Source organism: Nakaseomyces bracarensis, assembly GCF_045282275.1.
Source record: "Nakaseomyces bracarensis strain CBM3 chromosome Unknown Scaff8_0, whole genome shotgun sequence".
Taxonomy (NCBI): Eukaryota; Fungi; Ascomycota; class Saccharomycetes; order Saccharomycetales; family Saccharomycetaceae; genus Nakaseomyces; species Nakaseomyces bracarensis.
The window spans coordinates 881656-894682 of NW_027263969.1; the positions used below are offsets into that span (position 1 = coordinate 881656).

At 37.0% G+C, this 13027-nt stretch overlaps 7 protein-coding genes across 7 annotated transcripts; 3 read left to right on the plus strand and 4 right to left on the minus strand.

Annotated features, from left to right (window-relative positions):
* Positions 1–476: 476 nt before the first annotated feature.
* Positions 477–1583, plus strand: RNJ42_02248 (uncharacterized protein; the record flags this gene model as incomplete). Its single annotated transcript, XM_071052413.1, has 1 exon — positions 477–1583. One exon carries the CDS (start codon positions 477–479, stop codon positions 1581–1583), a length of 1107 nt encoding a protein of 368 aa, XP_070907034.1.
* Positions 1584–1953: 370 nt separating this feature from the next.
* On the minus strand, positions 1954–3582 carry PET112 (glutamyl-tRNA(Gln) amidotransferase subunit PET112; the record flags this gene model as incomplete). Its single annotated transcript, XM_071052414.1, has 1 exon — positions 1954–3582. One exon carries the CDS (start codon positions 3580–3582, stop codon positions 1954–1956), a length of 1629 nt encoding a protein of 542 aa, XP_070907035.1.
* Positions 3583–4283: 701 nt separating this feature from the next.
* Positions 4284–4640, minus strand: ATG8 (ubiquitin-like protein ATG8; the record flags this gene model as incomplete). The annotated part of the gene is made up of 1 exon (XM_071052415.1): positions 4284–4640. One exon carries the CDS (start codon positions 4638–4640, stop codon positions 4284–4286), a length of 357 nt encoding a protein of 118 aa, XP_070907036.1.
* A 1084-nt stretch (positions 4641–5724) lies between these two features.
* KGD4 (alpha-ketoglutarate dehydrogenase subunit KGD4) lies at positions 5725–6093 on the plus strand (the record flags this gene model as incomplete). Its single annotated transcript, XM_071052416.1, has 1 exon — positions 5725–6093. The coding sequence occupies one exon, from the start codon at positions 5725–5727 to the stop codon at positions 6091–6093; it is 369 nt and encodes a 122-aa protein (XP_070907037.1).
* A 596-nt stretch (positions 6094–6689) lies between these two features.
* PRE4 (proteasome core particle subunit beta 7) lies at positions 6690–7487 on the minus strand (the record flags this gene model as incomplete). Its single annotated transcript, XM_071052417.1, has 1 exon — positions 6690–7487. The coding sequence occupies one exon, from the start codon at positions 7485–7487 to the stop codon at positions 6690–6692; it is 798 nt and encodes a 265-aa protein (XP_070907038.1).
* Positions 7488–8272: 785 nt separating this feature from the next.
* RET2 (coatomer subunit delta) lies at positions 8273–9898 on the minus strand (the record flags this gene model as incomplete). Its single annotated transcript, XM_071052418.1, has 1 exon — positions 8273–9898. One exon carries the CDS (start codon positions 9896–9898, stop codon positions 8273–8275), a length of 1626 nt encoding a protein of 541 aa, XP_070907039.1.
* A 1109-nt stretch (positions 9899–11007) lies between these two features.
* RTG2 (Rtg2p) lies at positions 11008–12798 on the plus strand (the record flags this gene model as incomplete). Its single annotated transcript, XM_071052419.1, has 1 exon — positions 11008–12798. The coding sequence occupies one exon, from the start codon at positions 11008–11010 to the stop codon at positions 12796–12798; it is 1791 nt and encodes a 596-aa protein (XP_070907040.1).
* Positions 12799–13027: the final 229 nt, after the last annotated feature.

Consider the following 13027-nt stretch of genomic DNA (forward strand, 5'->3'; position numbering starts at 1 on the left):
GATTCGCGTTACGTAAAGAGCATCGGATTTTTTCGGTGTGAAATTTTTTTATCGTCCACGCTTCGAGTTTGAAAAAAAAAATTTCATGAAATAAAAAATAACGATGAGATGAGTACAGTAATTTGATTATACATTGTTTGATTTGCGGGATAAGTTCACAGAATCTTTAATTAGCTCAATCATATTTGCAGGAAATCGAAGGAGCACTTTTCAAATTTCAAGTTAATCTCAATTAGTTGAAGAGCTCTTAAAATTGCTAGTATCATCGACTAGGAATTCCTAATAAAAAACTCTATTTCATTTATTTGAACCCCTCAAGGAAGTAGTACTCATATTAGTTTATTATAAGTTTGATGAGGCATAAATTAATAATATTTTATTTTTGAAAAATAGTAATTTAAACATATAATATAATTTGCTTAAAAGGATAAGTGGAATTAGAAGCAAGGATATCATCACATAAAACTCATAAGAACATGCCTGGTAAAATTATAAGTGTACCTTTTTTGTCTCAAAACGAAGACATGGATAGATACCTGATAGATTATCAGCGTAATAAGAATAACTATAAGGGCAAACTACGCGCCTCTAACTCCATGTCTGTTCAACAGAGGCCTGATGGTAACAAAAATATCCAAAGCCAAACTTCTGTTGACAATATGAATTTATATAAGAATAGGGGAATGAATAATAATAGCAATTATAGTAGTGGAGCTAATAGTAATATTAACATAGGAAATTTGAACAGAAATAATCCGAGTGCAAATTTTGGACATAATTTGAAGAATGGAGGGTTAGTACCATCTCAAAACTCCAATAATCAACAAAAGGGTCGATTCGCTCAACAACAGACAAACCAACCTATCGCAGCAGCACAATTGAAACAGGTTTACTCGCAATTTTACTACAGCTTGAACAACAAAATTGATAACTCTATACCTCTGTCAAACATTAAAAACGGGCCTCCTGGCTCCTTTCAAAACGACATTGGTAACGGATTTCAAGCATTTGGTAGTGGTGGTGTTTCACAAAATGAGTATACCGAACTATTCAATTCATTTCAAAACAATCCGAGCTCATCAGCTCCTAATGCAGTTCTAAATCAGATTAATTCTAAATATGACTATTCCTCAAATGATGGTATTAACGGTCATCACCAATCTATGACCCAAAAATCTACATCAACTTATTTGGATGATTATTTGATGCCAAAATCTGATTATGATACCAATGGAAATGTTAATGATATCTCACTAGAACTATCGAAGGATATTAGCAACCTATCTTTAGGGGTTGACTCAAATGTTGGTTTTTCTTCCTTTCCATTCACTGATGAACAGCGTCCTCTTGTTTCCTCTTCATTAGCTTTTGATTTGGAAGGTAAATCTACGTTAAACTCTAATATGGGCCAAAATTCAGAGTCGCCATTTAATATGCAATCAACTAGAGGTTCTTTGGTGAACTCCATGTCGCCCATGCAAGGCTCTTCCTCTATAAATTGGGAAAATAATGACTTACCATCTTCGTCTACTTCTAGTAATCGTCTTGGAATTTGGAATAATGGTATGAGCGTCTGGAGTTGATAAAACGGTTATTTTTATTAATACTAATACTATGGGATTTTCTTTTTTTAATTTTCATTGGGGTGTATTTTATTTGGGACAAACATTGTTTGATTTTTTTTGTTATAATCTCTATCGTTGGATTTGTTTTAATATTTGTTAGTTGCACTGGTATTTCGCATGCTATGTCGTTTGTTTGGTTTTTGCATAAGACAGATATGGCACCTTTATCGTAATATTGTATTCTGTATTTTTTAGTCATTCAAGAGAATTGTATTTTGTAATTTATTGTTTTTATTTGTTTAATTAATATAAATATCTATGAATGTGTATTATGAATATGATATAATTAATTACATGATTTGTATGCTATTTAATGTCTGATTATTCGTTACCATTTTATATCCAGGATCTTCTTAAAGGTGTCCTCTAGATTTTGTGGATTCAATCGCCCTTGGCTCAATCTCATACCTTGACCAACTAAATATTTTAGTGAGCTTTTCTTCTTTCCTGAAATCAAGTTGGAAAGAAAACTTTTATCAGTTAATTCCGCTAAAATGCTTTGGCATATCGCTTCTAGTTCATCATTGCCAATTGTTTGCACAGCTTCTAGTTCATGTTCTGTTACTAACTTTTCAAGATTAAGTTTTTGTGTTGACATAATAGTACCATTCTTAATACTGTCGATGATGTAAAATAATAGTAGCTTACCACTAGAGCCAGTAATTTTCCTCTCTTTAATTAAAACCACTAATTCATTAAAGATTTGAGGTGTGAGTATTTTCGAAACTGTAGATAGTCGCACTTGTAATTTGTTTAGATTTCCCAAAAACTCATGAATTATCCAGTTGGAGGGTAGCTTTAAGCCTTCCGATGCATATTGTGCAGAAAATCTATTACACACATCCTTATAAAATTGTCTTAATTCTTCATGATCATACATTTCGTTTTGGTTTCCACTTATGCATAAAATTTTAGCATTCTTTAACGATAGATTATACGGTTTGCTCATCAACTCTTGCAACAATTCATCAGAGAATTTTGGTAAAGAATCAGAAACTTTAGATATTACCTCGGATGAGAGAGTTATATGTGGAAGTTCAGGATCAGGCATATATCTATAGTCTATGGTAGTTTCTTTGCTTCTCAACTTGACAGTCTCTGAACCTGTCCATCCTCTAGTCTCCGAATTTCTTAACTCTATTTTCTCAAGCCCCTTTTCTATTATGTTAACTTGTCTCATATATTCATATTTTACTGCGTTCATTATGGATGATGTGTTCGGCAGGTTTTTCAGTTCAATTCTTGCATTATCATTCACTGATATATTTACATCTACTCTCATTGATCCTGATTCAAGGTTCCCTGTGGAAATTTCAAGTCTACGGACTAAGTCTTGATACTTCTTTATAAAAGCTCTGATCTGAAGTAAATCATTAAAGTCAGGTTTGGTCACTAGCTCAATCAGAGGAACATTTGACCTATTGAGATCAATTAGACTGTGATTTTCTTCTGAAGATCCACTATAGTGAGATTTCCCTGTATCCTGCTCAATTTGAATCTGTTCTATATTAATAATTTTCTCCTTATCTTTGATGTCTTCGTAATTACCAAATAATCTCAGGTACCCATTCTTTGCAAATGGTTGGTAATGTTGAGTCACTTGGTATCCTTGCGGCTGGTCTCCATAAAAATAATGCTTTCTATCAAATTGAGAAACCAAATTTATATCTGAATTGAGGGCAGTGGCCAGTTTAGCTGCATACAATACTGCTTCGTAATTGAGTCTAGGCTGCGTGCCTGGTAGGGCCAAATCATAATGACTCGTAGCCTTATTTGGCGGGGTTGCCAGGTCTTCTGCTCTGTTTTCAGAAAATGAAAAGAGTTTGTGCTTAGTGTTCAACTGCGTATGAATCTCGAGCCCACATTTCAGCTTATACCGGTCATCGAGTGCAAATTTATTCTTCGAAAGGGTAGATGCATTCCTCCACTGGGACCGACTGAGAACCGCACGGTACATTGTTTGTCTACCTATCCGATATATGTATCCAGAAGTGCTAGAGTTATTGCAGGTTCAATTTGAGGTTGTAGCATAACTCATATTGCATTAGCTGATAAACAGAGCACCAAGCTGAGAATTTCAGGTTTGGCTGGTGGGCAGGAAAAAGGAAAAGGCTAGCTTTGAAGTGAAGGGAGCTGCGGTACTTTCTGAGAGTAAATATACAATAAAATGGTTATAATAGGTTAATACATAATGTATTAATAGGGCTCTACAGAGTATATATCTAGGTTAGCATTTGTAATTTATATACTTCATATTCATATTACGGGTTAACCCCACATTTCTCAGAGCAGTGAAAAGCTTACTAACGGGCACGCCTTTTAATCTGATATAGTAAACGTCGGAGATATCTCTGCAAACTAATAGAACCCTGTCTTCAGTCTTTTCCATTTTTTATTTCTTGGTCTGATATATTTTAAAAGGATACCAAAAACAATCAATCTTCCATGAACTTATTAAAGAATTGTTGGATATTATACTGTCCAGCAGTAAAAAAGAACAAAAGGACAAGGAAAGCAGATATCTGAGAACAGGAATGTCTCAATAGTATTGTCATGACAAATACCATTAAGTCAGAACTAATACAAATATGTCATCTCTTTCTATTGTTCACACGAAAACTCCTTAGTATTGTATTGTGTTTTGTGTTGTTTTGTTTTTTATAGAGTTCCAAAAGTATTCTCGCCTGAATACGTAACATACAAGAACCCATCTTTATCCTTATGTTCTTGGTACACCTGCGACATAAGTGATGCGGTAGGAGGCAACGTATCATTCACAAAAATGAAGATGGCCTTCTCTGGAGGCAGCATTATCCTCTTCCGAATCACGTACACGAACTGACCAACCGTCAGGTCTGCAGGCACTAGATACTTCCTCTTGTCCACCTCTGGTATGTCAGACTTCTCCGCCTTCTCACATATCACCGGGATCCTATTCTGAAACTTCTCACTAATCCTTTCGGACTCCGCTTTCCTCTTCTCAAAGGGATACTCACTCTTAAACGACGACTTCATAACGGTTATTGTAAATCTTTAGTATTGTGTTATTGTAAATCTTTAGTATTGTGTTATCCGAAACGTAGAATATCTTATAGATAACGCTATATCAATATCCATAGCCCTTTACAGAGTCTATATAGTACCTATATTTATATACAAATACAATACCCGCCTTAAAATAAAAGGTTCCCCTCCACCTTTAGTAAAATCCCCTCCCCACGCCTCTCTTTTGCGCCTTCTTCTAAGCATTTTGAACTGACTAATACGATCAATAGATAATAAAATACCGTACACAGAAACACACGCACGAAATACATTGCACACTCTTTCTTTTTGCTGCCAAAGGGACACACTATTACTTACCCGGCACCCCAAAACCCAGTACATTTGTACGTAGTTGCACGTGATATATTACCCGGCCTTACCCAATATATGTTACTACACGTATATGGTGGTGTGATGGATACGTACACTGTTACTATGTATTTATGTGTTACGTTTAGGTTGGACGGGTAATGCGGGCAGGGTTCAGTTGTTAACAGGCAAGTACCACAACCTAAACATTAAACAAAATAAAGGACTGTTTTATTATAGTATAATATTTTATTGAAGAGCCTGCTGGGGAACGCAGGTAAATTACTATTCTATGTTTATAGTATTAACATATAATACTACATTAATCTCCTAATATAATAGTACTTAAACTCATATATAATATATAGACACCATACTATTGTTTTAAAAATAAAAATACTCCGATATGATTGGATCTTAGAGCGTTTTGTTCTTCGGATAAGTCTTACAATACCACCCTGGGTAAATAGTGCTTTGCAGTGAAGTTGCAGTAGAGAGGGCAACTTTAAAATAAGGGCCCATTTTCAATTTAGTTCTTCAATATAGATTAAAGCACACACACACACACACTCTCTCTCTATTGCTAAAACATCTTGAATACGAAAAGGACTGTGCTGTTAAGTAGAATCGCACATAAAAACCTTTTTTATAACTAGCAAAAGTGACGTTCATTAAAGGATTAAAGCAGTCTGTGACTCAAATTGTGGATACTTTTTCCAAGACTCAAAAGCCAGTGATACCAGATATGAACCCCTCAGCAGTAAGACTAGCAAAGGCGTATGAGCCCATGATTAAATTTGTCGGTACGAGACATCCAGTGTTAAAACATGATAAAGTCTTGCCTCACCCATGCACAGTGGAAGGGTTGATGCCAGGTTCTGCACAAGCCACTCCCGTGGCTGACTTCCTCAAGAACTATAAACCTTTCCAGATCTTCCCTTACAAGAATCCTAATGCCAGCTCAGCTGTTGGATCAGGAAGCAAGTATCAGTACACTGAAAGACCGCTGAAGGAAAACGAAGTGGCCTCCACCGCTGAACTACCCGCTAGATTCCAATACAAACCTATAGACGAGGCTGAACTAGAATCAATTAACTCTGGAGGTGCTTATTGATCACAAGATACAGAGAAGTACACCACAACAGTAAACAACGCGATACAGAATCAACAAACAATGGTCAATACCGAACTGTTAAGTACATCTAATTTCATTACACAACCGCAAGAATAAAAGCACTACAGTCAAATAACAAAGTTAACATATAACGAGAATGGTTTTTATATGGAAATGGTCAATAAAAAAGGAGTAGTTACTCTTTTCACAGTTAAACTGATACTATGTCGTTATCTCGTTCTTAATCCATATTCGTTTTAAAATAATATATTTTATATATCCAACTTCGGCGAAACCTCTACTGCTCGAATGTAAATATCAAGGTCTTACTACTACTCTAAAGTTATATTTTTTATATATAGTACATATTCCATCACAGTAATCCACTTCAATAAGAATGCAATTGGCTTTAAAGACTATCAGAAAGAAACCATATTATATAATTTGACATCAATAGTGAAAAGTGTGGTTATAGTACTTATTTATTTTGTATACATATTGCCCTAAATGGTGTAAAGCAATTACAGATAGGCCCTCCGTTTTTTCCTGTAGAACTTCGTATCTCACCAAAGAGATATTAGTCAGTTGCATTTAATTTAGACCTTTTGAGTACCGTAACCCTTGATATCCTTGGCAAAACTCCATGACATGTTTTCGACTTCCTGACCTTGCTTGAAAATCAGGCCCTTATCCTTATCTATTATAGCCAAAGAATACTTCTTAGAAGAACGAGCATCTCTGTAGAAAAGAACTTTCATAGATTCCCTTATAGTACTCTCAGCGGTTTCTAAGTCTGTCTTCTCTATGTCAGTTTCCCTGTCTATCACTCGCCTTAATAGTGGAAGAGCCAAATGAGCACCAAAACCAGTGGCTAATGTTGGCGAAGAGTAAGTAACACCCAACAGGTTCACGTATCTCAAGAATGGAGAACCATCCTTCTCTATACCTGCAACGATAAGGGCATTCCATAGTGGATCCATCTTTGATCTACGACTATACATGACAGCAGCCAAATACTCGAAAACGTAACTAGGTTGAAGAGCTTCTTCATCGTCGGCATAAGCGTTGTCATAGTTGTTATCAACCTTCATCTCATCTAGCAAGTACTCAATGTGCTGCATATCTGATATATCACCCGAAATACCTACAACTGTATTCTCACCCACTGGAATTAACCTTTCAATGCCATTAAATCTCAATAATGAACCATATGAGGCCAAATTATCGGCAGCAATAATAACACCGTTATTATATTTCATAGAAATGACTGAGGTACCAGTAACAATAGGATCTTGGGTGTTCATTTTTGGGAAACCAGCCTCTGCAATGGCATGGTCATATTTACCATACACCTCATCAGAGGGTCTACCCCAGCTAAATGGATCGTGATTCATTTCTTCTTCTTATTATTTTAATATTTCTTTCTATTATTTTTAGCTTTTAGAATCCTTAATACCAGAATATCTATATACTACTTCTTAACTAGATTAACTTCTTTTATACCTTTCTTCTCTGTTTGACCTTAATCAAGTTCTTGCCTCCCTAAAATTCGTTACTATCTGTGAAAACGATTCTAAATTAGAAGAAAAATAATATTATTGAACTAAACTCGACCAATTGGTGCAAATACCGAAATTTTAAATATAGTATTGCCAGCTTTAAAGTATATGAAAACCCCTTCAAACCTGAACAACTCATTCCATAGCTCTTGCATTGTACAGCTGAAGTGGCAAAACGCTTCAACTGGGGGACGGGCTTCATGGCTTTCCAATTCTTTGGTCTGTCTTACCCTGCTTCTAATAATAGGTTACCCGGATTGTAGAATATGATCTTTGGATCACTGACCTATATTAATGAGGCATTAAGAGTCGTACTTGATCACCATGTGTGTTAACAATGCATTGAATGACATTGCTGCTCGATAGATGTTTGTTTGTTTTCCCTATTTCTTCAATTCCTACAGGTATATTCAATACACTTTGTTATGTAAAAAAAAAAATTTTTACTCTCTTTATTATTTTAAAAGTCTAATATATAACTACAGAGTTTAATTCAATGAGCGCCTCTTATCACGCACCGTGTGAACTCCTGTAAACATCAATTATATTTCTGGCCATATACGTCGCTATCTATATGTTATTACCTTTTTATTTTTATTTTTATTGTCTTTACATATTTTCTAGACTACCACGTATTGCTCTGGTTTAACAACAGAAAGCTTATCAAATGGAAGCTCTTCATCAGTTTCTGTACTGACAATGGTGTCAATGTCAACACCTACCATGCTATCAGCACCAGGAGCGTTATGAGTGAATCCCACAGCCAGTGGGAATAGTGCATCTTCAAACTCTGCTTCAACCAACAAACTAACAACTCCAGAGTTTCCGGCCGCACAGCTACCAACCTTAATAGTTATACCTTCCTCATCATCAATACCGATTATTTCAGCATTGCTATCGTTCATATCCTCATTTATGCTTACGTTCTCAGTGTAAACTGGGATTTTGAATAGTATATCCTCCATATCTTTTTTACTTTCATACTCAATGGTAACTTCGAACATACCGTCATTATCACTAGATGGAGAAACCCATGTAGAAACATCTAGCGGAATCAATGCTTTGTCATCTGGAGCACCAACTTTACGCCATCTTAGTACCCCTATACTATTGTCGTTAGATGGGAATGACTTCTTACTGTCTCTTAAACCGATAACTTTAGAGCTTGTGAAAGCGTTTTTATCAATGTTAGGATGCGTCTTGAACTGATAGGAGTGATCCTTAACAGCAACAGAGTCTGCTAGCTTTATTTGAGCTTGTGCTAGTTCTGGGTTATTAATACGTAGCTCCATGACACCCTTCAACTCAGAAGAAGAAACGACACCATCTCTAGTGATCTCAGCATTTATGGTTTCCTTGAAAGTAATTAAAATACCATTGTTATGAGGCTTTGTTTCTTCAGGTTCACCAGCTGTACTACGTGATGGTCTTGATGGTGTCATCAATTTACGTTGTTGTGTGTGAGAAGCTTGACCGCCCAATTTCATACCTCTACCACCACGTGCTGCAGATAGAGAGCCTCCAGAAGGAGCGTCGTGTTCCAAATCCTGAATAGTACCTTGTTGTTGTTGTTTGCTGTAAGATTGTTGGGCAGCAGGGGAGGCATGACTGTAATAACTGTTCAATGCATTAGTAACGTTAGGATCGTTGCTGGCCATGAATCTATTTTGGCCATTAGCAACCAAGTTTGCGGTATCGAAATCTGAGCCATAGATACCCATTTTTCTCTCCTGTTCTCTTCTGGAAATCTCCTTAGCACGACGCTTTCTCTCTTCATTAGCTTCAATCTCCTTGTTACGTTCAATGATCTCCTGGATTCTTTCCTCGTGGGACTCCATGGCCAAGTATGTCTCTACTTGAGAGATACTCAAATTCTCCTTGTACCCCATAGTGACAATCTCGTCGAAGGAACTCAAGATCTCGAAACTGTTTTCGAATATCTCCAACTCATCGTAACTGGTCAGGTATGAGTTGACGGTGGAAGAGAACAAGTTCAACGTTGACAAGTCCTGGATAATGTTCGATTGACGGTTGGTGATCAAGATGATGTAGTAGTTATCAAAGGGTCTGTAGACGTACCTGACGTGCTCGTCCTCCAAGAACGTGTGATCAGAGGAGATATTAGAGACCAGCCCTTGGAAGTTAGATAACAACTCCATGGTTCTCTCCTTGGTCAATTCCCTGAATTGACGCGACAACAAGGGCTTACCTTGTCTAGTAGTAATAGAAGCTGCCAAAACAACCATCTTTAGTTTCTTTCCTCTTTTATTATTACTATTATTATTTGCTATTTTTAGCAATTGTACCTAAGTTCTCAATAAGGGTGAGATCAAAGCAAATAATCTTCCTTTTTGCAAATAGATAAACAAAAAAATATCCACAGAATGAAACACGAATTCTAATTCTCTTTCAAGGTAGACTTATTGTTTACACTTAATCTCAATTGATGAATCTATTAAGAACAGTACTTAAGATTTTATATTTGGTGTCTTTTTGCACAACCTCTCGCCTGTCTCGTCAGTCTCTATCTCTATCTCTTGCTATGTCTCTCTCTCACTCTCTACCTTACACTAAGCCAATTCCCAATGCCCAAACTACACTCTCCTACACCCTCTCTCTCTCTCTCTCTCTCTCTCTCTCTCTCTCTCTCTCTCTCTCTCCCTTTCTTACCACGCAATGCCTTTTTCTCACCACGCCCTTTGAAAAAAAAAAAAAAAAATTTGGGAGAATATTGTAGTTGTATACGAATTGATATAGTGATATACGAACATTATCCGGATATACGGGAACTGCACATGTGTATATCGACGCACGGAGCAGAGAGAGAGAGGCCAGTCTCCGTATATATGTTCTATCCGGGTTATACCCCCCACCAATTCCAGTAACTCACTACTATTGACCACATCAAGTCTACGGTACAAAAGCATGTGATTACAACCAATGCATAATATTCGAGAAGATATTTCACGCAAGATAAGTGTGTGCATGTACGTATGTATACCTACGCTATGTTATGTATTATATGATAATGCTTTTGATATGTTATGTATGATATGGCTACTGCTTTGGTATGTTATGTGTCCTATGCTTCACTATGTAAATGTCTGTCGGCTTGTCTCTTTGTAAAAATGTGTGACATTTCTCTCTGAAAGGAGCTAAAAAAACGACTGTGTCTAGACATTCGAGAGTCAATGTGTATTGTAGTGTAGAGTAGTATATATTATATTGCATTGTAATACTAATTGTAGTAGATACTCCACATCATTGAAGTTAGTATTTATTGCTGAAAATATTGGGAAAATACCACAGATAAAAGGTATAGAAATAATAGAGAGGAAACGAAAAGAAGTAAGAGATGTCGGTATTGTCGGATAGTGATACCGAGGCTGAAGTTGTGTCCAGGAATCTGTGTGCAGTGGTAGATATCGGCTCCAATGGTATTAGATTTAGTATATCGTCAAAGGCACAGCACCATGCCAGGATTATGCCTTGTGTCTTCAAGGATAGACTCGGCATATCGCTGTATGAAATACAATACGATAGCGAGACCGGAGAGCAGATCCCCATTCCAGAGGACATTATAGAGGAAATTGTATCTGCTATGAAGCGGTTTCAGATGATATGTGAGGACTTCGGTGTCGCAGAGTCAGGTGTCCGAGTGATCGCTACAGAGGCAACGAGACTCGCTATTAACTGTGATGAGTTCATCCATGCCATTGAGTCTAGCACTGGTTGGGATGTTGAACTGCTCTCAAGACCAGAAGAAGAAAGAATTGATGCATACGGTGTGGTCTCCTCTTTCTACACTGTGAGTGGACTGTACCTTGACCTAGGAGGTGGTACTGTCAACTTGTCATGGTTGAAAGCTGTAGACGGTGAGATAACTCTGTCCCCAACCTCAGTAGCTTTGCCATACGGTTCTAGTGCCTTGACAAGAAGAAGCAAGACAGAAGACAGGAAAGCTCTATTCGTGGAAATCAGAGAGGCCTTCAGAAAAGCTGTAGACGAGATAGGTATTCCTAACGATATGATCCAGGAAGCAAAGAAAAATGGCGGGTTCACCTTAATGGCAAGAGGTGGTGGACTAAGAGGTATGGGCCATTTGCTTATCTCACAGGATCCGGATTACCCAGTACAAACAATTATTAACGGTTACTCTTGTTCTTCAGACGACTTTGATTCCTTAACTGATTATCTTTTCCTGAAGAAACGCTTACCAGGTAATAATAGGGTATTTAAGGTTTCCGAAAAGAGAAGATCTCAATTACCAGCCGTTGCCCTTTTAATGAGTGCAGCTTTCGAGGTCCTGCCAAGAATTACAACCATCTACTTCAGTGAAGGTGGTGTGAGAGAAGGTACGTTGTATTCAATTCTACCAAGGGATATAAGGGCACAGGATCCTCTTGTTATATCAACAAGGCCATACGCACCTCTTTTAGCAGATAAATATTTACAACTTTTGAAAACAGCCCTACCAGAAGATCAAATTCCAGAGGTGGTATATAAGCGTGTAGCCCCCGCTCTCTGCAACTTGGCCTTCATACATGCGTCATATCCCAAAGAACTTCAACCAACAGCAGCCCTACATGTTGCCACAAGAGGTATTATATCAGGTTGTCATGGTCTATCACACAAAATACGAGCACTGATAGGGATTGCTCTATGTAATAGATGGGGTGGAAATATTCCTGAGCCTGAAGAGAAATATATGCGTTCTTTAGAAGACGTATTGTATAATGATCACAGCAGAGTTGAAGCCAAAAGGATAGTTTGGTGGACAAAATATATCGGTACTATTATGTATGTTATATGTGGTGTTCACCCAGGTGGTAACATTCGTGACAACGTTTTTGATTTCGTTGTCACGAAGAAGAGAGTGCAAACAAACCAGACTGGTGACCACAACACACCAAAGAGAAGCAACAGTAGAACAATTGACGAAGCACTTGAAAACCAAATGGATAACTTATCTCTCCAAACTGGAGCACACAGAGAATTTGAAGTTATAGTAAGGATAAGCAAAGATGACTTAAAGACTAGTGCCTCAGTACGTTCGAGAATTATCACACTCCAAAAGAAAATTAGAAAACTTTCCAGAGGTAGCCCAGAGAAGGTCAGAATTTCTGTGCAATTTTCAGATAACTAAATAAAATGATGATAAGGCTCATAAAATGTACGCAATTTCATTTTGCCTGTATTCAATTTCCCATAGGTATATCAAAATGAAACTATTTATTCCGTCGGGTGCTATTAATAGTTACACATATAATATTAGCATACAATAACCAAATATAATTAACTTGCGTTAATGTGAACTATCCACTAAATATTGTATAACCAGTAATTATATGATTATTTTATATATATTTATTAAA